The 23,585-nt window shown below is 39.0% G+C and overlaps 1 protein-coding gene across 3 annotated transcripts in view; it reads left to right on the top strand.

Moving 5' to 3' along the window:
• parvg (parvin, gamma) overlaps positions 1–22,457 on the top strand; it is a 31,410-nt gene extending 8,953 nt beyond the window's left edge. For 2 of the 3 annotated variants that reach the window (XM_041794743.1, XM_041794744.1), the window contains exons 6-14: positions 370–513; positions 873–988; positions 1,094–1,149; positions 1,227–1,261; positions 1,371–1,432; positions 4,166–4,234; positions 4,344–4,445; positions 5,979–6,051; positions 11,345–13,126. In XM_041794743.1, coding sequence (XP_041650677.1) covers positions 370–513; positions 873–988; positions 1,094–1,149; positions 1,227–1,261; positions 1,371–1,432; positions 4,166–4,234; positions 4,344–4,445; positions 5,979–6,051; positions 11,345–11,418 — 731 coding nt within the window. In that variant the 3' untranslated portion in view covers positions 11,419–13,126. Of the gene's footprint in view, positions 1–369; positions 514–872; positions 989–1,093; positions 1,150–1,226; positions 1,262–1,370; positions 1,433–4,165; positions 4,235–4,343; positions 4,446–5,978; positions 6,052–11,344; positions 13,127–21,554; positions 21,674–21,857 lie in introns of those variants that run through there. The other variant, XR_005992313.1, reaches the window with a different exon arrangement.
• The last annotated feature ends 1,128 nt before the right edge of the window (positions 22,458–23,585 follow it).

Below are 23,585 nucleotides of genomic sequence, written 5' to 3'. Positions count from 1 at the left end.
TGTGGTTAGGCTTAGGGTGAAATACCACCTAATTACCAGAGAATTGAAACAATATTTAAAGGAATTACTTGATAATCAAGACATTATACCTAAGTAAATACTTCCTTAATATTACCATATTTCTGTGTTATCACTTGCAAAATGTCAAATTATTACTAGGCAATTACATCCTTACTCTAAAGAATTTGCGAGATAATGACCTTTATTACTATGAAATTACCAGGTGATTAGGGCACACTAAAATAAAGTGCTGCCAAATAAATTTTTATGTATTTCTCCTGAAAGATATTAGGCCTATTTCTCATATCAAAAATGGATTCCCTACAAATAACCCTAACTAAAGAGATAATTTATTCCTGATTTTTACAGCCATGTTAGCAGGTGTGAAACTGTCTGTGGAGGAGATGGCACTGACCAGCACAGCACAGATTCGTAAACTGGAGGTGATCCTGGAGGAGTTGGACAAGAGACTTGGCCTGCAGGACGGCAGAGAGATCAAGTGGAATGTCAAACGTGAGTCATGTAATGGACTGGGTATCATACAAGTGAGCAAATGTTTATTTCTGGCTGCATTGGATTTCAGCAGGACTTTGTGCCAGCTCAGGTTTGCCATGTAAGCATACAACAGCTCTTAGGGATAATGGGGATAATATTTACAGAAATCACAGGGTCTGTTGTAATCCAAATAGCTCGCAACTTTACCTTTGTGAATTACATGCCTTAAAGTAGTGGTTTCAAAGTGTGAGTCAACACACACTGGTGTACTGTGAGAATTTGTACAACTATATGTTATTACAAATGATTATGAAGATCCATGGAAAACATTTATTTATTTAAAATTTGTGTTTTCTTCCCTTCTGTTCACCTGTAAGTCATCCACAACAAAGACCCTCTGGCCACTATCCATCTCCTGGTGGCCATGGTGAGATGCTTCAAGCCTGACCTGGATTTACCACCAAATGTAAAAGTTGACATTGTAGTTGTTGAAGTGAGTGTCAGTCTGAGTTTGAATCTTGTATTCTGCTGCAAAATAAAACGCATCTATCATAGAATTGCTGCCCAATCTTTCTTATTCCTTCTGGTTTTCATTCAGGTCACCAAAAACGGTATAAAAACTGAGGTGCAGACGGAGATCCTAACAGAGGCAAGGTAGGCAGGTTTCTGTCTTGTACGACTGTTGAGGAAAAATTCAGAGTTCACCTCCTCTTTTCCTTTTCTTTTAACAGAGATGCTGGCTCAGACTCCCAGGGGAATACTGAGAGTGAGTACAGAGTGGTAGCTTGAGCTGATGTGACATTTTGGATGTCATCGAAGCTGCTCTATAGCCTGCAACGATTTTAACACACTTTTGTGGTTGTCTGGTCACCCAGGGGAAGATCCTATAGAGGAGCTGTTGAAGCTTGAGCCTCACAAGGTCAACACGGTGAAAAAGGTATAAGGAGGAGAGGAGAAGCACTGAGGTTGTTTAAGGAGTTCAGTCTATTTTTTTCCACACAGAAAATGTCATTAAAGAAAAAATTCTATAATTTTAAAATCAGCTTGAAACCTTCATTTAATCAAGATTAAACCATGGTCAAAAGCTTTAACATCATCCAACCATGAACATATGGGGGCTCCTTTTTTTGCAATACCCCGACAATAACAATGTAACGCAGGCTTCCAACAGAGTGCTGCTGGGATGTCGTACTTTTGTTGACTAAACTAGAAGTTAACAATGATAAAGTCCTACTGACAAAAACCCTGTGGGTTTTATTCTGTGGGTTTTTGGATTTGCTATAAAACCCCATGCAAAAAAACCATTCTGTTCATCACCATAGTCTTCATAAATAAACACTACTTTCTTGATTTTGTTTAGCTAAAATATAATCCATGAAATAAAAATGGTAATTAGGCTATAAAGGTACGACACCATGATTCTAAGTTTTATTTCTTGCTTTCACCTCTTTCAAAGTTTGAGTCAGAGTAGGATAAATATAAAACATACTGACTAGTAAATGAGTTAACATGTTTGGTATGATGACAACTAATTAATTAATATCCCTGAAAAACTTGTTAGCAACCTTTTGGAAGAAAAAGCTTCAAAACTTCACAAGTGGGGCACATCCAGAAAGGTTTTACAGACCTTTATTCGGGCATCTAACCAAAAACTAATTCAAATATTGCCATAGACTTTAAGACAATGGAATGGAAACAAATTTCCAAGTTGCAGGACTAATTTCTGCCACAATCTAGACTGTATTTCCTTATTACAGTGGTTATAAAAAATCTAGCAATAAATTTTATTTTAAATATGTTTTATGCAAGTCCCTGGATGTATTTATAAGAACATCACATTTTGGCTTTCCCACAGCACAGTAATAATTAGATAGTTGAGATAATTGTCAAGAATATCCACAAAAGTTTTAGTAATTTGCTAAGATAATATCTATGCAATTTTCAGTAATTTTCATAGACATTTTTGAGAATTGTATTTGCAATTTTAATAGACATTTGGGGGATATGTTAAATTTTGGAGAGTTTCATTGTTAGCTTTGAGGGATATTTGCAGTATTTTGGGGGGAATTTTGAAATTTATTTGCATAATTGGAGTAAATTGAAAAATTTCCAGGCATTTTAATGTATATTTGAGAAATGCATTTAACAATTTTTTGGAAGTTGATTTAAACTTCTGGGGGGAATTTGTTTTGAAAGTCTTACTAATTTACACAGAAATATTAATATTAGTTGTAATTTTTGGGTGTCATTTGGAATAATAAAATCATGGAAATTTCAGGGCATTTGTTTGGATGTTTGGAGGAAATTCCAGCATTTAATGTGATCTTTGGGGAGTGAATTTGTAAATCCTTGGAATTTGCTTTGAGATTTTTGGGGGGAATTTCCTTTAGGATTTTGAGGTATTTTCACAGAAATAGTGAACATTTATTTCATAATTTTCAGGAAATTTGGGGGTTTTCCTTTGAAATTAAAATTAAAACTGCATGGAAATTTCAGAGAATTTGATTTGCTTTGAGAATTTTGTGGGGGTTGTTTTGGGATTTTGAGGTATATTCACAGAAATTCTGTAAATTTATTTCTACATTTCAGGGAATTTTTGGGTGTTTTGAAATGACAAAAAAAAAACTGCATGGAAAATTCAGAGAATTTGATTTGCTTTGAGATTTTTGGGGAATTTTCTTGATTTTTTCAGGGACTTACATAGAAGTTTTGAGGATTATTTTATTGTAATGTTTGGGCTTAATGATAAAGCTTTACTGAAACATTGGGGGAATATTTTTATGGCATAGTAAAAAATTATGTTTAAGAATTTTCACAGAAATTTAAGGTAACTTCTTTGATTTTTTTAGGGAGTTTGCGCTGATTTTAAAGGAAAATTTTCAAGAAATTCTGAACCTTTAATAGAAAATTTGTTAATGCTTGGCCTTGTGGTCCATCATCAAAGTGACTCCACCATACAACTCTCAATAACTGACACCATTACAGATTTTGGAGAAATATTTGGGGTTTTTATGCCTTTATTTGGAGAGGAGGGCAGAGGATAGAGTCAGGAACAGGGATGAGTGATTGGGGGTGGGACATGCAGGAAAGAAGCCACAGGCCAGACTTGAATCTGGGATGCCTGCGTACATGGGGCACAACCTAACCACTAGGCCATCTGCGCCCCAACTGACACCATTCCCTGATTTACTGACGACCCCCAACAACTGGCTAACACGTAGCCAAAACAAATGCTCTTAAATCTATCTACTGCTGTATTTTCTGCAGAAACAAGACCTTCAGGAGATTTGTGGACATCATTCTCTGAAAACTAATTCCTGTTCAAAGACACGGCTGAGCTTTTAAACCTGTCAGGTCCCACTAATCCCAAATAAATGGGAGAAACTAAAAATACATCCCAAACAAAGCTCAGGTCTTAGGATGTTAACCAGCACCCCTTGATTCACGCAAAGTAATTCGAGCAGCAAAAAAAGTCGTGTTTAAGGAGAGATAATCAGTGTTGTGCTGTCAGTGTCTGATTTATGCAGTGATTACCTTGTTTAGAAAACACAATACAAATTTCTATACAAAACAGGAGGTGGGTCTCAATGCAATAAATGCACAGTCTGATATAGAGGGCAGTAGCTAACTTGTATTTGCAGCTGCTTAACTGTAGTTTCTCCATTTTCAGGCCATCTTACACTTTGTCAACCAGAAAATGTCAACCATGGGTCTGCATGTGGCTGATATGGATAAACAGGTAAAAAAAAAAAAGCCTTCATAGAAATAAAAAAAAGTTAGTGAATCTTTTCCTGAGATAATACCACCTTACTTGGATGAGCCCCAATGTCCCATGTTTTTCTCTTCAGTTTGCTGACGGTGTTATTCTGCTGCTGCTCATTGGACAGCTGGAGGGCTTCTTCATCCCACTCCATGACTTCAACCTGACCCCCGTCAGTCCCTCTGAGATGGTACAGTATGGATTCACTATGGATTCCTAACACATTAGTAAAGGAAGTGCATCCTCAGGAATAGCCATACAGAGAAGGACACACACTAGATCTTTAGGTGGGGTATCATTACTGTCATTATTTTGAAGATACTCAGGTCAGATGTCATCTGTGATGGATTTATTCATCAAAAAGGAATGGAGTCTGATCTCTATTTATTAAAAGGGATAATTTATGATGCTTGGAAAAAACATGGATAAACACCAATGTCATTATTCAAATTTAAGGTCATAGTGCACATTCACTGCAATGGGGACTCTCACTCATTACCATAACAAGACATTTATGTGAGAAAATTCTATGTATTGTACCTTTAGAAAACCTAATATCCCACAGGAGCCTTGCAGATAATGAGCAAAATTGCTGAAACCTAATTTAAAACCGTGCCTATCACAATATATGGCATTATAAAATTAATATTTTACTTTTCCTATTTAAAAGCAAATGCATAATTACTGCTGTGTCATGGCTCAATTATAATAATATCTTTGATCCCACTTTACTTGAAGCAGTAGGATGAGTCTATGAAAAAGTTATGACTCTTTTGTCACAGATATGATGAGATTATGAATAACTTAGAACAAAAGACACTGTGAAAGTCCATTTCAGACTATTTAATTACTTTAGAATTAAAGATATCCTTAAGTCAGTCACGTTGCACATTAACTGATGAGATTTCTTTGTGCCACAATGTCTTTGTGATTGTGCGCTATGCTAGAATTCAGCTTTAACACAATTCTGGCCCCATTTTTGTTCAAGATGCTGTAAGATGCTATGAAAGTGCACCTACTTTGGGTGTCAAGGAAATATTTCTTTTGGGGAGTTGGTACTGGAGGAAAATCTAAAAAAATGGCAGAGGAGATAACTGCACACCCATGCAAATGGGCGATTTATCTCACAGGCTGAGATAAATGCTATAATAGTCTCTTTTATTAAGGCATAGGCAACTAAACAAGAAGTGCTCACAAATGAAAAACACTGGATAAAAAAAGCAGCTAACGTTTCAGCCCATGACCGTCATCAGTGCACTGATGCAGCAAACCAGTGTTAATCAGGAAGGCTGCTCAACACAACATAACTAGCACGTCTTCACTCACCATGGTGGTGTCCACAATGATATTATCTGACAGACACAGTCTATTACCACTATAAAAATTTGAAAAACATTATAAAAACCCTTGCTAAATATACTTGAAAATGTTTTTTAAAATAATTTGTGGGAGCACTGCTTGCATAGTTGGTATACCCGGGTGGCTGTTCTTTGAAGCAGGGTTCAAATCTGACCTGCAGCTCCATTCCTGCGTGCCATTTCCCACCTTCTCTCTTTCCCTGTCATCTGACGCTATTTCCAAACATAACAAAGACACAAAAGCCCAAACACAGATATTGAAAAAGTATATGCTGAGCTTTTGATTGAATTAATCAGTGGAGTTTGTCCCAGATCACTGTGATAATGGATTTTATGTTTGACATTGTGATCTCTTTGACCTGCAGCTTCACAACGTGACCTTGGCCTTAGACCTCCTCCATGACTCCGGACTTAAGATGTCCACCGTTGATCCACAAGGTGAGAAAATTCACTCTTTACAGTATAAAAGCTCACTCTGTGTTTACAACCGATCTGTCCGACTCAGATTAAAATGCCAGGCACAGAAGATGAAACAGACAAACAAGAGGGCCTGTGAATAAATGACTGCAGCACTTGAGCTCAGAGATGGCAATGTCAAAGTGTGTTATTGTCTAATCACAAGCATGTATCTGTGTGACAGGGAAACACCAAAATATGTTAGTATGTCAGATGAGGAGCAGGGGGTTCGGCCTGGTAGTTTGGGTTAATTTTAGGTGGAGTGTGGGTTTCACAGCGTTTTGGAGGAAACGATGGAATTGCACAACGAATATGAATAAGCACGACTCTGTGAATATCACTGCGGATGATTGGCTCGGTCTGAGGTCATCATCATTCATTTAGAGAGGAGCAGCGAGGGAGACGGTCTCAAGGGATGGTGTCACTCTGGTGCCGCCTGATAGACACGGGGATTCAACCCCACCACCGTGGCTTTATCTACCGTGTGTGTTTTACTGGAGGAAGATACCTTATCAGTATTCATGAGCACTGCCACTGTGTACCACCCACTTATCAGACAGATCCCAGGAAAATCCTGACTATCTCTGCTGAAATTGTCAGTTTCAACCTCTGCCTGATGGTTTTAGATATCAAACGGTTCATGATCTGTGATAAAAACCTTGAATCAGAGCATTTATTTAACATTTCATCAATTTATGTGCATTTTAGTGTCTGGATTTTAAATTGAATCCCTACAGACAGAGGCACAAAGGGGTGGTTTTTAGGATGTTTTCTCATGTGAAAACAATTTAATTGCAAAAAATTAGGACTAAATCTGCAATAGCAAGCAGATAAGTGTTAAAAAGGGTCCTTATATGGTTCCTAAGTATAAAAATCAACAATGAAATATGTGCAAAGGCAGGAGTAGTATACCGTCAGAGCCAGTTTATGTTAAGGGGTAGGTCAGAAGTACAACAATTTCTTGATTGTGTTTATATCAGCAAATATCAGCACAGAATGAAAGTTTTCACCCACTTGGATGTTTTCATTTTTTATTGATTTCATGAATTAATCATGGTCAGTATAATTTAGCTGTTTTGACAGAAATTTTTGACAAAAACCCTCTTTAATGTCAACGTGAAAAAAGATTTCTACAAAGTAAGTCAATTAAAATATATATGTGGTGTGAAATAATAATGAACAGTAATAATTCAACAGAGGTCCACCTAATTGGGGCTAGAAATATCACAATCAGTGAAATGAGGATTACCTGAGTGCAGTGAATGCATCTCAAGTGACTGTAGTATAAAGACCTGCGTCTGGAAGGCCCAGTCATTGGTTAAGCAGTATCCCTGGCTACCATTACACCATGAAGACAAGAGAACACTCCAAGCAACTCAGGGAGAAGATTATTGAAAAGCATAAGTCAGGGGATGGATACAAAAAATGTTCTAAGGCACTGAACATCACCCAGAGTTTAGGTGAATCCGCCATCAAGAGATGATATTTCACTCATGTGTAAATCTGCTTAGATCAGGCCGTTTTCACAGTCTGAGTTCTCCACCAGACAAATGGAAGAGTGGCATGGAGGAATCCACTGTTGAGGAAAACTCATCAAATCTTGACTAGAGTTTGCCTGAAGGCATGCAGGAGACTCCATGGTCAGGTGGAAGAAAGTTCTTTGATCGGATGTCCAAAATGGTGCTTTTTAGCAATAAAGAAGAGGACAACATACACTGCACATCACCACAAACACACCATTCCCACTGTGAAGCATGGTGGTGGCAGCATCATGCTGTGGGGATGCTTCTCAGCAGCCACCCCTGGAAGGCCTGAAGATGGTAAAAGACCTGTCCACACAGACTGAGTGCCGTGATTGCAGCCAAAGATGCATCTGCTAAATACTGACTTGAGTGGGTGAATATTTATGCAGTCATTTATTTTACATCACATATTTCTATTTAACTGACATTACTTTGTAGAAATCTGTTTTCACTTTGGCATTAAAGAGGTTTTCTTGTATTTTTTGTCAAAAAAGCCAACGTTTATTGATCATGATTGACTTAAAAGATCAATTAAAAGAAGAAAACATCTAAGAGGATGAATATTTTTTATAGGCACTGTAAGTTCCAGTTGCCCAAAGCAGGCTGCAGAGTCCTGTCTCTGGCTCCTTCCCTACTTGTCTTTCTGACTTTATTAATTGTCCTGTCTCAATTAAAGGCATTAAAGAGCCCCAAAAAAATCTTCAAAAAAGGTGGCTTTACTTTAAAGGAGAACACATGGATTGATGAAAAGCACGTAGGATGATAAGCAGCTGGCATTCTAGTTCTAATGAGGTTGTATATCAAATAACATCAAAGACAGAAGCCAGTATGGTTTCATTATGAAAAAGAGCTTAAATTTGGCTCCGTCTTTCACCACAAACGTTGGATGACATGTCTCTACCTCATCCCCTCATTTGGAGAGACATATCGTGTCGTTGACGTGATTCACATTTAGAGTAGCTCAGTAAATACTCCTGCCTTTCTGACATCCCGCCACAAACATTTAACTTACTGATAACACGGCACAGATCACCCAGGTTGAGAGTTAGATTCTTATCTCTGTTTGAAGCAAACACACAGTCATAGAAGACTGAATGACTGTAGTGTTGCCCTCTAAAAGTGTGTACATGCTCTGCTTATCCAGTGCAAACAGCCACACAGAAGCCAGCAGAACTGTCAATCATGGTATTACCTGCTTTTTGTGACATTAAGTCCTTCATTACACTGTTCCTTTGTGTTTTTGTAAAATTTTAGTCTGACCTTTCTTTGACTTTGCTTGAGTGCCTGCTGATTTGTGTAACTTGGTTTGACATTGACAGATTGCTCTTTAGTTTGAACATTTTGGCCCTCTTGCTGCTTTGTTGATTTTCTCAAAAAAGTGGCAACTTTATAAAAACTTTGCTGCTAACAAGAGAAGGCCAAATTTAACCCAAATTCAGAGGAGAGTCAAGGTTTGAGGTGTCTTTATTAGTCCCTGTATGGTATATTTCAGATGAAAAAATACTTTAAAATCCCTCATGAGGAAATTCAGTTTTCTTACACATAGGCTGAAATACATGCACATACATAAACAGGCTCCAATGGACATGCACCAGTGGAGAGATGTCAGAGAGACAGGCTGCTGTTTACAAAGGAGCACCACCTGAGCAGCAGATTCTGTGCCTTACTCAAGGGCACTTAAGCAGTACTCACAATTTACAGACTTTGTCAAACTGGGACTTAAACCTGATTCTTTTTGCATTAGCTTATTGTATTGGTTTAATTAACCTTGCATTCTTAAGCATTAATTGCGTAAGACATGGTGCTGTTGGGAAGCAAAAATGCAGAGTAAAATGCGCAAGGGAAAGAAGAATTACACAAATAAATCATATGAATGTGAAAGGAAAGGAGACAGAAAAAGAAAGGAGAAGTTCTTGTAACAGTTTCTGTTCAGTCAAAATATAAATGGAGCTCGACATTTGTTCTATATTTGTGTGACTGGTAATCTTCCAGTTTGTGGCAATGGTTTTCTTAGCTTTAAGAAACACCAAAAGTCACAATCTCTCTCTTAAAAGTTTTAAAAGAGTCGTGGGTGAAATGCTGGGAACACAGCTGCGAGTCCTTGGGGAGGGGAATTCACTTAGAAGCATTTTCCCATATTTTCCAAACTTTTGGTTCCTTGGAAACTTGTGGAGACTCAAGTCACATTTGTCTTTCCCTCTCTTATTGTAAGAACAATGAAATACAGCGCAAGATGTCATTTTGGATCTGAATCTTATTGAGGATGATTGAGTTACCTGTGTAACTCACCTCATGTGCAGCACTGTGACATCAGCTACCCAAGGTGCTTTGCGCACAGGGTATGGTGGTGTCCTTGGGGCAAAATACTTATTACAGGTTTCGATCAAAATGGAAAATCTGTATATGACTCTAACAATGTATTAATGTATCTGAGATATAAAAATACATTTAGAAAACAACTTTTAGCATGCTGGGTTCATTTTAAAGTTGGACCAAACTGTTGACCCTCAAGTTTCCAACCCAAGTCCTTATATTTCAGTGCAGAAAACGCACATATTGTACTTTAAGTATTGGCATTGCATTAATATGTGTTTTACATTTATATTTATGTCACAGTTTGGATGATTAAATTAGTTCAAAGTAAATAAATGTCCTGACAAAAGTAAGACTACAAAAAAAAATTTTATTGACTAAAACTGGAATAAATGTTTTCTTTTTTTTTGATATCTGTCAACTCAGTCTGCACTGTAAGACTGAAAGATTGTTAAAAAATGACAAAGAAAGCTCTTTCAGATGGTAGAGGGCCACCTTGACCTGTCTGCACTGAGTTCTAACGTCGGCCTCCTCCAACACCTTTAAGAAGGACCACAGTGTGGCCGTGAGCCCAGCATACTGCCCAACATCAGCTCCGGCTTCACAGAGATCACATTGGAGTAATGGAGCTGTTCTCTGCAGCTGAGTTTAGAAGAAGAATAGCAGACGGGTTATATAAGGCTGTTAGAGTGGAGCATTAAGGCCCATTTCAAAGTTTTGGAATGAGATGTTCAACAGTCGCATGTGGGTGTAATGTTTGGGTGCCCGCGTGGAGTAAATAAATCAAGAAAAGAGGAGAGTGACTGACTCAGTGAGTTACCATCTCATTCAAGTGTGTGAATCAATCAATAGCGAATAGATCTACTTCTCCTCCCTGCAGATCCATTATCGACAAGATGCTCTGTGTTCTCTCTGAGCCCTCACCGTCACTAAAACTTCCCCGGCATATTGCCTGCCAGGCAGTAACGTGAAGTAAATTCCCAACATGATAACTGTTAATGTAAGGACCTGTGCAATTAATCTAAGCCAGGAGCGTGAGGCTAATTTAATTCATTTTTAGTGTCTCTTTAATTACTGCCATAATTGCTATGATGGAATGACGGATCCCGGTACTCAGGGTCTAAAATGGGAGCTCGCTGTGTGCATTAATGAGGTTAGCTGGTACCGGCGTCGATCTTTCTGTCACACTCATTCAGTTAAAGCATCTCACATCTGAGAGCACTTTTGTTGTCTCACCAAGGACATATTGATTAAATTTCCATTTAATTTTTTTTTATTTTGTCATTCTGATCTATGACCTGCAGGGATGGATTGTGAGAATAGTTATTAGCTAATGTTGCTAAAAGCATCCTTGTGTTCTCACTGCCTCGGTGGGTTTGCTGGATGCTGATGCTGCATTATAAATACTCACTCTACATCTTCCTGTTATTATGTGACAGATATCGTCTCTCAGGATGTCACTGCCACCTTGAAGATCCTGTACGCCCTGTTTAAGAAGCACAGAGGGAAATAAAGAGGATGTACGAGTGAAGAGGAGCTTGGTAACTGGAAATAAAGACAGAAGAGAGGTTGGATGGAGCTTCTTCTTCTGTTTTTAACCTCTTTAAATAATAACAGACTAATTATTATTTAGAAAATCTTGACTGATTGTAAAATATCTTGGAGTACACTTGAGAATGCTTAAAATAAAAAAAAAAAGTCTAAGCAGTTTAAGTTTTAATCAATGACCTTCCAGGAGCCGAAACAGCTAAATAAATTCATTTCTGATAAGTTGCTGCAATCACTGGATCAGCTAACAAAGCTATGTTAGTTGTAAAAAACATGTAGCTAAATATAAAGCTACATTAGCTATGTAGCTAATGTAGCTAATAAATAATAAAGTTATACTACGCTGGCTGCATGAACTATGTAGTTACGTAGTTGAATATAAAGCTAATGATGCTACATAAGCTACATAAACAACAATAGGTAAAGTAGCTACATAAGTAGCTACATAACAAATATAGCTAGAGCTGAAACAAGAAGGCAGTTATGTTATGAAGCAATCTGTCATGGGTTTCTTTTCTGCATGTTACAGCTGACCTCCATAGGTAGATGTCCTGATTTATGCTACTGCAGCTGTAGGTCTGCCTAGCCCTGAATGTTAGGCAGAGGCCTACACATGTAGCCAGTAAGGATCTCCTCAAATAGCCAACAGCCAGGGATGCAAAGTAACTCATTACATTAACTCAAAATACTGTAAATGGCTAGCTTTTTAAGTATATTTAAAAATCATTTTACCTTTACTTAAGTGTATTTTCAGGAAGAGTTGTTTTTTTTACTAGATTTTAGCTCCAATCTTTTTATTGAGGAAGCAGTAATAAAACAGTCTTGCAAATATATCCTCTTTTTGGATTTGGGAACAGAACGTTAGGGACTTTGAAAAAAAACAAAACAAAAACCTCTACAGTTCCTAAAGTGTCCACTAGAGGCTGGCTGCAAAAGCACAGGAAGTCACATATACACCCCCATGTTAAAATGCAAAAATAACATGTTTACAGCTTAGTTCAAACAATGGACTTGGTTGAAATAGTTAATGGTGCACATGGAGCAGGGAGTGATTTTCTTTTAAATCCCTCATATAGGTTTTAAGAAGCATAAGAATTATGCATTAGGGGCATGGCTGATACGTCAACAGACCGTCAGGATGTGATTGTTTATCAGGAGCCTTAGGACCTGCCTCAACTTTGTCACTTTGTTGTTTTCTTGGTTGATCTGAAGTTAGTTTATTACATTTTCAGTACATAGACTGCACACAAAAGCCCCCTTCAGTAACCAAATTGCTGACAGGCCTCAGCCTTTGTCTAATTTTTTTTACAGTCTATGGTCCTTACTAGTCCAGTTGTCTTTTCTGCATGCAGCCGGCATGCAGCTGTGTTTTTTCACAGCTTTGGCTCTTTGAAAGTGCAACAAAAAATGTCTCAGAGCAAGCAACACATGATTCTGCCCTCAGCAACAGGCTGAACCTCTGCTCTGCTCTCCATGGTTCCAGAGCAAAGTTCTTTCTCTCTGATCGTTTATTTACATGTATTTTTGTGTCGTGGCTTTTGATGCTCTGCCTTTTTTAAGGTTATGTTTCTAATCATGTAAAGCACTTTGAATAACTCCATGTAAGTTTTATAAATAAACATGCCTTGTTTTCACCCTTTCATCTAATCCATCCACCACACTCTCCTTCAATAGAAAACTACTCATGGTTTTAGTTGCTATGCTAGGCTAATGCTAGGCAATGTATATGGAGCGTGATAGATCGATAGATTCCCATTTATTCAGGCCCTTTTCACTTTTATTGTTTTATGCTGCCTTATGCTACAGTTGTTTACATTCATTTTTTTCTCTCATTAATCTACACTCAGTACCCCATAATGACAACGTGAAATGGGATTTGCAAATTTATTAGAAAGAAAAAACTGAAATACCACATTTGATAAGGAAATTATACTTATAAATGTTAAGTCTGGAAGATCCAGGCACCTCTCTTCACCTTCCCAATACCATCCCAACAGTGGTGGTGGCAGCATCCTGCTGTGGGGGTGTTTTTCAGCAGCACGGACTGAGAGACTGGTCAGGGTTGAGGGAAAGCTGAATGGAGAAAAGTACAAATATCAACCTGTTGCACTAAAGACCTCAGACTGGGCTAAACATTCACTTTACAACATGACAATGACCCAAATTACAGCCAAGACAACACAGGAGTGGTTTTGGACAACTCTGTGAATGTCCCTGATCCCTGACTTGAATCCTATTGAACATCTCTGGAGAGACCTGAAAATGGCTGTCCACCAATACAACCTGACTGAGCTTTAGAGGATTTGCAAAGAAGAAATCCCAAATCCAAGTGTGTGGGGTTTGAATACTTTCTGAATGCACTGTATATCGATACATTTATAATGTGTAAGAAAAAAAGTATTGTGTATCACATCAGTTAAAAATTTCAAGATCTGATTTTTTTTGCCCATGTTCCCCAGCCCTAGGTTTTCATATGTCCTATATATCAGCTTTGTTGCATGAAAAATGATGCTTCAAAATATGTTGTTCACTCACTATGGTTGTTTGTACCTAAATGGAAAGGGCTTCAAACTGGTCTTTACCTGGGGTCTCCAAATACTGATAGTACTTTACCTTTATAGCTAATGCAGATGGAGACCTAGACTCCCCATCCTGCTCATTCCAGACCAGATCAAGATGTTCAAAAAGGATTTTGAGAAGGATTTAAGGATATTTAGGAGGAAGGATCATCTAAGCCAGTCCAAGGTCTCTAAGGAACTAGATGATGGAGGACCACTGTCACTACAGACCCATCATAAACAGAGGAGCCTCAGTCTCAAGCTCAGAGAAGATTACAAAACGTTAAAACAGTCTGCTTATAGGGAAAAACCTTGTCCTCCATGAAAACATGATAACACAGCTAATGTAGCTAAGGCTAAAGCTAGTGAAGCTATGTTAGCTATATAGATAACATAGCTATGTGGCTAACAGTTAAATGTTATGCTATAAAAGCTAACAAAGCTACGTAAGCAGCAAAAAGATGTGGCTACATAGCTTAGTTATGTAGTTAAGTATAAAGCCAATGGCACTAGCTACATAAATAGCTACATGACAAATATAGCTAAAGCCAAAACAAGAAGAAGTTACATTAGCTAAGGACCTGTTTTAGAGGTAGTTAAGAGAACAGGGGCTCGCTTTGGCGTTGTTAGCTTTAGCTAAAACGATGGTAGCTAAATTGCCTTATGTCTTACATACAATGTCTCACTAGTAGTAATGTTAACTATGAAGCTAGCAAAGCTATGTTAGCTTAAACTAAAGCTAATGAAGTTAAAGCAACCACTGTTCACGTAATTACTTCTAAAACTGATCCAAACATAATTTAATTCCAATTTAGACCGCTGACCTTCTGTTTTATATATGTGATGTTGCTTAGTTGGAATTTTTAGCAGTATAGTTATCTCATAAATGCATCAGGCAGACTTTTTTCAATGAAAAAAAAACAGAACTTAAAAAGAAAACAGAAAGACGTAGAAAATGTTGACCTAGTAATTATGTGCCTTCCACTTGAATAAATGTGGCGTCCCACACTAGTGGTCTGCAAGAGAGGGCTTCTGAAATATGTGGTCTGCAGCCAGACTCCTCTCTTTGAACTAGCAATGAGAAAAGAGAGGAAGAGAACCTGAGATCTTGTAGCTTAAATAGAGCACCAAAGTGGGAAAAACAGAGTCCATTGATTCTGGGAATGGCACATAAAGTCTAAATCAGTGCAGCTATTACCTGCCCCTGCCTGTACTAGTTTGCAGGCATCCCTCTGTCTCCTGGCTGTGTTTGTTAATGGATTTGTTGGGCAAATTTTTGCAGAAACGAACACTAACAATTACTAATACTACAATCCCCCTCTTAACAAAACAATCAAAAGCTAAACTGATGCAAATTTAGTAAAAGGACTTCCACTTTCCTGTTTGTTTTGCCAACAACTTGTTGTGAATGTGACTAACAGCATAATCAATGGTTGTGGCTCAGGTTGTGGAGCAGCTTGATCCCAGCTCATCCTGTCTTTATGTTGAAGTATCCCTTTGGGTGAGAAACAGGCACAGAGCTTGTTAGCTCTCCACCATCGATATGTGTGTGTTAATGGGTGAATGAGATGCAAATTGGTTTACAAATGAAGCTAATTGCATCCAGACTGAGGCAGGTTCTCCAGCTCTGGCAGATGTTGGAGCCCTGACTTGTGAGGAGCTATTTTTTAAAATTGGATTGTTGTTTTTGGGATGCATTCTGCTAAATAAATCTGCAGTTTCTAGAGCACTAGTTGCCTTGTGGTTATGTCTGTGTGCTCAGTGCACAGAGGCTAAATCCCCCAAAGTAGGCAGCCTGGGTTTGATTCTGGTCAGTGGCTCCTTTTCTACATGTCATCCTCACTTTCTCTCCTTAATTTTCAACTCCACCGTCCTATCCTATCTGAATAAAGGCACACAAGCACAGAAATACACCTTAGAAATAAAGTTACAATTTATATGCCACTCTTTGGTCAGAAATGACTACATGGCTTGCTTAAAGGGATATTCACATAATTTAGAGGAAACGAGAGACCATCAAACCAAACTACAAGTGAGTTATGCTGTCCACTGTGAATACAAGAGGATTCCTTTCTGAACTGGAGTAGAGACTTCAGTGGAAACTGGTGAGCAGGAGAGGTCTTTACCTGATGGAGCAGGTGTGTAAAGTTTAAACTCATGCCCATGAACCCATATTGCTGGCACAAGTGACCCGTAGAATCAGAGAACGCAATCTGGATCACTCCACATCCAGGGTTTCCTGCCACATCTGTGTTTTATGGATCTTCTTCAACTCCTGAAGATCAGATGTAATGATGGCTTATCAATGTAGGGTTTTGACTGTCATTTTATTCTTGTAATGACTGAAAAGCTGTAAGTCTATGACTGATTAGTGTTCATATTATTAGTCATTTATACCATCTACTGATGATGTTCTTGAAATCTAAAAGCACCTGTAATTCAAAACTTTTTTGAGTGAATTTCTGAATAAAAGCTCAGTGTAGATTCAGCGTAAACAGTACTTGATCCTGCTATGATTCTTTGACCCTAACAGCTGATCAGGGCTGAGGTGGAAGATAATACAGCAGTAAAATAGTGCCAAACACAGAGGCCTTCTGGAGTACAACAAAAAGCTTCTAAATTGTTTTATAAAGCGTGAATTTAAGTCAGCATTTATTTTTCTGGTCCATTTTGACCTAAAACATGAAAAGTTAGGCTGAGCTGCTTTGCCTGTCTTAGCTTAGCTTCCTTGCCGCTACCTTCAGCACCCTCTCCATAAAGGGACAGCACAGACTGATGTCTCAGTGACACTTTATTTGAAGGGGTGTGCATAAGACTGACATAACACTGTCATAATCATCACAACACCTACCATTTTATGATTGTTGTCATCACATGCCATTTGGCCGATTATGTCACCTGTAGTGCAGGGGTGAAAATGTTTGGGAGGATTGCTGTCATGACAACTTGACACAAACCAGCTGACACTAACCTGCCATCTTTACTGTGTTGATTGACACGAACATGTCACAGAAGACCTGCTCACCAAACTAAAAGAAACTACTTAGAGTCAATAGACACCTTGGACACAGCTATGATAATAATAAAAAAATAATGATGATGATAATAATAATGATAATAATAATAAAAATAATAGTAAATATTGATAATAATAATTATATTATAATTATTATAGTAATACTACTACTACTATTATTATTAATATTATTATAATCAGTTAAAACAGATAAAAGCAAAAAGAAGTTAAAACAAATTGGAGAGAGAGGGTGAAAGCTCAAAATTACTTAAGAGAAGAAGAGATAAGGGTGCAATAAGGATCAATATGCAGAAAAGAGTAGACATAAAAGCTCTAGAATAAAAGAAAACTAAGGAAAATTAGAGGCAGAAAACTGAAAGGTGAGAAAATTGACCAAAAGAGGGAGGAGACAGTGAAAGACAGAAGATGGCATCACGTAAGAGCAAGTCTACGAAAATGAGTTTTAGGAATTTATTTAAAAGTTGTCACAGATTTCCCTTGCCTTATCTCCTCAGGCAGGTTGTTCCAAAGTCGAGGGTCCCTGGTGAAAAAGGAAAGGCAACCTTTAGTTTTGAGTCTCGACTTTGGATTGACCACAAGGCCCCCACCTGAAGGCTAAGGCTGCAGCCTGGCTAAGACGGGGTTAAAAGTTCTGTTAAGATGGGAGCGCAGATGGTCGAGTGGTTTAAGGCGCTGCCCATGTACGCGGGCGGCCCGGGCTCGAATCCGGCCTGTGGCCCTTTATCGCATGTCTCTCCCCGCTCTCTTCCCTGTTTCTGAATCTATCCACTGTCCTTCCTCTGTCAAATGAAGGCATGAAAAAGCCCAAAAATAAATCTTAAAAAAAAAAAAGTTCTGTTAAGTTGCTTGGAGCCAGGCCCTTAAGTGCTTTAAAAGTAATGAGTAAAATCTTAAAATCTAGAAGTTACAGGGAGCCAGTGTAAAGATGCTAAAATGGGGGTGATGTGATGTTTTCTGTTAAAACCAGTACATCTGACTGTGTTATAACACTCAATGCAATAACAATAATTAGTTAAAAGTGTCTCGCTTTACTTGAGGTCATAGAAATTATTCACTGCACTTTCATAATGGTCCAATGACAGCCAGTGACAGGACCAATCACATATGACGGATAGTGTAAATAGATAAAGATAAATAGTTTCTTTAGGTTTAATGATGAGGTCTGCTGCGATGTGAATGTTGAATTGACATGATGAAATACTGTTGGGTTATTTAGTCTTGCTTGACAAGTTTTCATGACACAGACTTCTCAAACAATGTCAATTTTGCATTAAAGGTGAAATAACTGACAGAATGGCACTTAATGACAACATTCATAAGGCGTCCTTCATGTGAATGACAGATTTCCTGTCATGATTATGACAGTGCCATGTCAGTCTTATGCATACCCTGTCAAATAAAGTGTTACTGAAATCTCACATGGTATGTGTAACTACCAAATATCCTTTTAAGTCTTGTTGACAGATCAGGGAAAACAAAAGCTAGTGTGCGCTCCATCAGTGTTAGATGGTACGACCTGTGGTGCAGTGGTTAGCACTGCTGCCTAACAGCCATGACCATGGTAAGTGTGATATTAGTCTGTTTCTACATATCAGCTCTGAGACTGACAGGCCACCAGGGTGTACCCCACTGGGAGAGCAGTGGGGTACCCTGTGACCCCGAACACAATAAGCAGCATAGACAATGGATGGGTGGACTTGTTTTAAAGTCAGTAAACATTCATACCTGAAGGCGGAAGAAAGCCCACCGGAGGATGGAGATATTGTTTAAAACTTTGCCAAAACAGCAAACATTTGAAGATCGTCTCTCCTGGAAAACGTTCAGAGGGTTGCACTTGACTGTTCACATGAAAGGTGACAGAAATAGTTGTGTGAAGAATGAAAAAAAATGGAGCCAGGGAGAAAAGTTCAAACCTTTCACACCTACGCACAGCTGGCCAATTGCAGCGTGAAGTGGTTGTGAAAGTTGGATTTTTCGGTTAGGTAAAGTTGCAAAAAAAGGTCAGTGTAATGTGACGTTGGAAAACTGGTGGTCTGAAGCTTCTCCTCTTTTTTCTTTTTACTCTTGCAGAAAAACAACCGTCTTTGCTGCCACTTCTCCACAAACAACGCTCCATCTTTTCTGCTTCTTCTACGTGTTCTTGCTGACTGTGTGTGACCTCTGTTTGCAGATCGTCAGAGTTGTCACTTTTAAGAATTAATGCTGGTTTGGCCGTTGAATTGTTCACAACTCGTGTCACACATGCAGAGAATGTGCAGCAGGGAGAAATATAATGACTGAAAACAATAGATGTTGTTGAATTAGAGCATGTTTTGCTAATGCAGTGTTTGGGTGGACTGAAAGTGGGCAGATACTTCATTATCTTTACAAATTAAAGCAAAACATTAGTGGCGGCTAAGTGAAAACTTAATAGAGGGTTCCTGATTTTTAAAAATGATAATGGTTACTGCTGCTTCTGGTTCAGCTTGTGCCAGATGAATTCTTCACTTTTCTCCTCAGGTTATTTGTATAAAAATTTGGGAAAGCTAAACAGTAACAACAACCGCTTTCACTTACACCCGCTCTCTATTCCCTGCGGTTTTCTTGCAAATGTGTTTGTTGACATTCAGGAAGCCAATTTATGCTTCCTTTTTTTTTTTTTTTTTTTTTTTTTGCACCAGTGATGGGAAATACTATTTTTTCCTTCCACTGACATTTCAAAAAATTTGCATAAAAAATTTTTGCTCTGCAGTCAGGTGAAATCATTGCTGCTGCTGCACAGAGAGAGGGGAACAGACTGATGCTGAGGTTAGGGACGTTTGGTTGTGTGTCGCTCTCCTTCATCATGTGCATGCAGCATCCTAGAGGGCTGTTTAAGCAGAGCTATAGTGCTGGGTATGCACTTTTTAGGCTCCACAGACTATAGCCACTTCTGAAACCTCTCTGATTCGCGCTAATCTGTCACATCAGGTGTTTAGATGTTTATAGACAATCCAGTCCTGTACAGGACCTGTAAAATATATTCCCCCTTGGATGTCTTACCCTTAAATTGATTTTATAACTCAATCATGGGCAATATAAACAATTTCTGTGTGGCTTTCCCTGTATGCTTTAGGTCATGTTCTAGCTAATATAATAGGATGAGTTCAAAAACAATTAATCCACAGTTGCATGAATCTCAGTCTGAGGGTGCAACAAGCTTTAGGCTATAAAGGAGGAAGCTAAAGTGGAGGAGGTTAAGGCCTCGTCCACATGGAGACGAAAACTGTATATTGCTGTTTCATTTTGAAAAAGTTTTCCGTAAAGACGGGATAATTTCAGGAAATACCCGCTTAAGCACAGAACCACAGAAACGACTGAAAACATTGTAGTACATATGCCAAGCCTGTACGTGGCACTGTAAAATGGCCACGGATATGCACCAAACGAGAGGAGAAGATAACGGAAAACTACCACAAACTTTCTTCTAGTTGCCCTTCTGGTTGTTCTCCAAGTTGGATTTAAGAACATATGGTGTATGCGTTTCGCGGTGGTGGTAAAGCAGCATCAGATTTTGCTGTAAAAGCCATAACAAGCTCAGTAGCTTCTGCAGCAAGAACACAACCCTGTACTCAGCCATTGTTGTTTGGGCCGGACCCGCGCAGGCGTCTTAAGAGAGCTATGCTATGTGTGATGTTATGGTTTTAAGAAAGATGCGGTTGGCCGTCCACATGGAGACGAAACAGTAGTCGCTTACGGATTTGTGCACTCTGGGACCCGTTTTCAAAAAGTACCGTGTACAGTCATCCAAAATGCCATTTCCGTGTGGATGAAACACCGATACGACAAAAAACTTTTGTGTATAAGCCTTAATTCGTCTCCGTGTGGACAGGGCCTAAGCTTTGCCAACAGCAGCAGCATGGCGCATCATCATTAATGCAATTAGGGATTAGTGAGAAGTAAGTGTATTTAAATGAACCGCTGTGTTGAGAGAAAGAGCAGTGATTTGCTGTGGTAGCTGGGAGGCGATAATGGGATCAGCTGAACATCACCTGATCACAACTGGGTGCGTCACTATCCTGTCCTGCATGAGCTACTGCTCAGCTTCATTTTGTAGCACTTATTTTACCCTCTACCATTACAAGTTCTCCAGGGCTGTCTGCCAAGATGCATCCCTACAGCATGATGCTGCCACCCCCGTGCTTCACTGTGGGGATGGTGTGTTTGTGGTGATGTGGAACATAGTGTCTTGTCTGATTGCCAAAAAAAGCATTTTTTGGTCCCATCATAACCAAAAAAGTTTCCCACTTGACCATGGAGTCTGTCACATGCCTTTGGGTAAAATCTGGTTGAAATGTATGGAGTTTTGTTTTTTCTCTTTGCCACCCTCCCATAAAGCTTTGACTGGTGAAGAACCTGGGCAACAGTTGTATTCAGAGTCTTTCCCATCTCAGCTGATGAAGCTTGTAACTCCTCCCTGCTGCTCATCCTCAGCATGGATCCATGCAACCCTCCTCCACCCCAGCTATCTCCTGTCTCATACTGCAGGCCCATCCATCCTTTACCTATACAGCTGGTCCTATTTGGATCACAGGGGACTGGAGATGATCCCAGCAGTCATCGAGTGGAAAGTGGGGTACACCCTGGACAGGTCATCAGTCAGCCAAGTAAGCACCTTGTTCTCCAGTTAGACTCTAATTCTAAAATCTGAGAAGCACTTGAAAATGGTAAATGCTTTCAGAAATGTTTGAGGCTTAGTGTCTGTTAGCTGTTTATATTTTCTTCAGTAATAAAAGGTGTAGAAGTTTATGATGAGTGCTGATCTGTTTGTTTTTTTCTCTGAAATATCAGCAGTGTGAACAGAACTGGAGGCACAACCTTCTTTCAGCTTTCTCCTTTCACCATGATTTGTTTTGGATCCTGCCTGACGTCTAGCAGAAGAAGTTTGTGGTCAATATAAAAGGTCTCCTTTTAGGTGAATTAGACATGCAAGAGCAGCCTGTAACACAGACTTCTGCTGCTGTGTCGCTGAAAAAATATGGGACAAAGATAAAAAGTATCCCACTTCACCACTGGGTTTAAGTCACATGAAACCAGTGAGGTCTACTCTTTTTCCAGAACACAGCCTTGAACTTTCATGCAGGTTGAATTTAAACTTGAGTCACTTGTTAAAATTATATTACACATTACTCTATGAAAACCTCACTGTAGGCCGTGATCAAACTATGAAAAAGCAATGAAGAAGTAGAGGGTGCATTACGCAAGAACTGATATTTTTTGCCTTTTGGCGCCCTAACCTTTACAATGGCATCCCACTCCCTCACACTGATACTGTCCTGTCTCATGCTTCTCCCTCTTTCTCTCCTTGTAGCTTCTTCCATCAGCATCCTTTTCCATCCCTTCACCTCTGCCATGGTGTCTGTAATGAGAATACTGAGCCAAGTCTGGTAACAAGAGAAGTTTGCCTTTGTGGGTTTCTGCCAGAAAGAGTTACACACTTCTAAGTGCAGAACATACCCATTCCACTGAAAGTTACAAAGTACAAAATTAAGAGTGCCAAGGCGGGAATTAAAGAGGCTAAAGGCTTTTTTGTTGAAATAGCTGAATAGATTTTTTTGCAAGTGTGCTTTCCCATTTACTATAAAAGGCAATTCTTACTGTCTAACTTCTCTTGTGTGATTTGTTCAGAGTAAATACTGTGAATAATCCTTCTAAAAAAAGCAGGAAAAATGTCTGAAATCCCAGGATTGTCTTTAAATGTGCAAACATTTGGGGCCTTTGACGTGTATCTGTGATGACGTTTGGTATACACAACAACGTGAGCAAAAGTCACTGCAGATTAACGTCTTTTAGCCACTGTTAGCATTTCAGCACAAAGGTCAGAGCTTAGTCTGTCACCAGTTTCTAATCCATCTAAGCAAACACGGATTAATTTAAAGACTGGGATTAAACCTGATCTGCTCAGAAGACTACACCTTCCCCTCATAGAAGGACACCTCATTAACGCTCTCTTTGAATAGTAACTCCTACTGTCCATAAAGCAAGGACAGAGAATATTTTATTGCAGGCAGGTGTGACTATATGTTATTGCCTGAGGTGAGCAAACTTCAGGATTTCTCATTAAACTGATGGGCTGTTTCAGAGAAAACAAATGCTGCTTCTCTCTGCAGAGGAAACCCACTGCGGTCCGTCCAAAAATGATGACAGCCAACACGAGGAATATGCGCCTCCATCTTCACACTGAGCAGATTCATCTCTCTGTGCAGGAACAGGGGAGCAGAGCTAACAAAGCAGCTTGTCCTTGACTATTGAGCTGAGAGTGGGCTACACTGCATACAGTAGAACCTCAATGATTTTGTTCTTAAATGATCAAAATCTATCATTAAATATAGTTAGGCTAGTGAGCTTGAGGCCAGATGCAGGACTGCAGAGTCTGAGCTGTTACAATAGTGATGAGTTTTGCTGTGGTGTTGCAGTTGAACAGAGAGAGCTTGATTGTTGGTGGATTGAGAGTCAGCGTGCAGGAAGAGTCAGGCAAGGTGAGAATGCTGGAGCACAGAGAAAGCAGTGTTAGTGTCA

Source organism: Cheilinus undulatus, linkage group 9 (genome assembly GCF_018320785.1).
Source record: "Cheilinus undulatus linkage group 9, ASM1832078v1, whole genome shotgun sequence".
Taxonomy (NCBI): Eukaryota; Metazoa; Chordata; class Actinopteri; order Labriformes; family Labridae; genus Cheilinus; species Cheilinus undulatus.
Note: the sequence above shows the minus strand (reverse complement) of the source record. Positions and strands in the feature narration are given on the sequence as shown.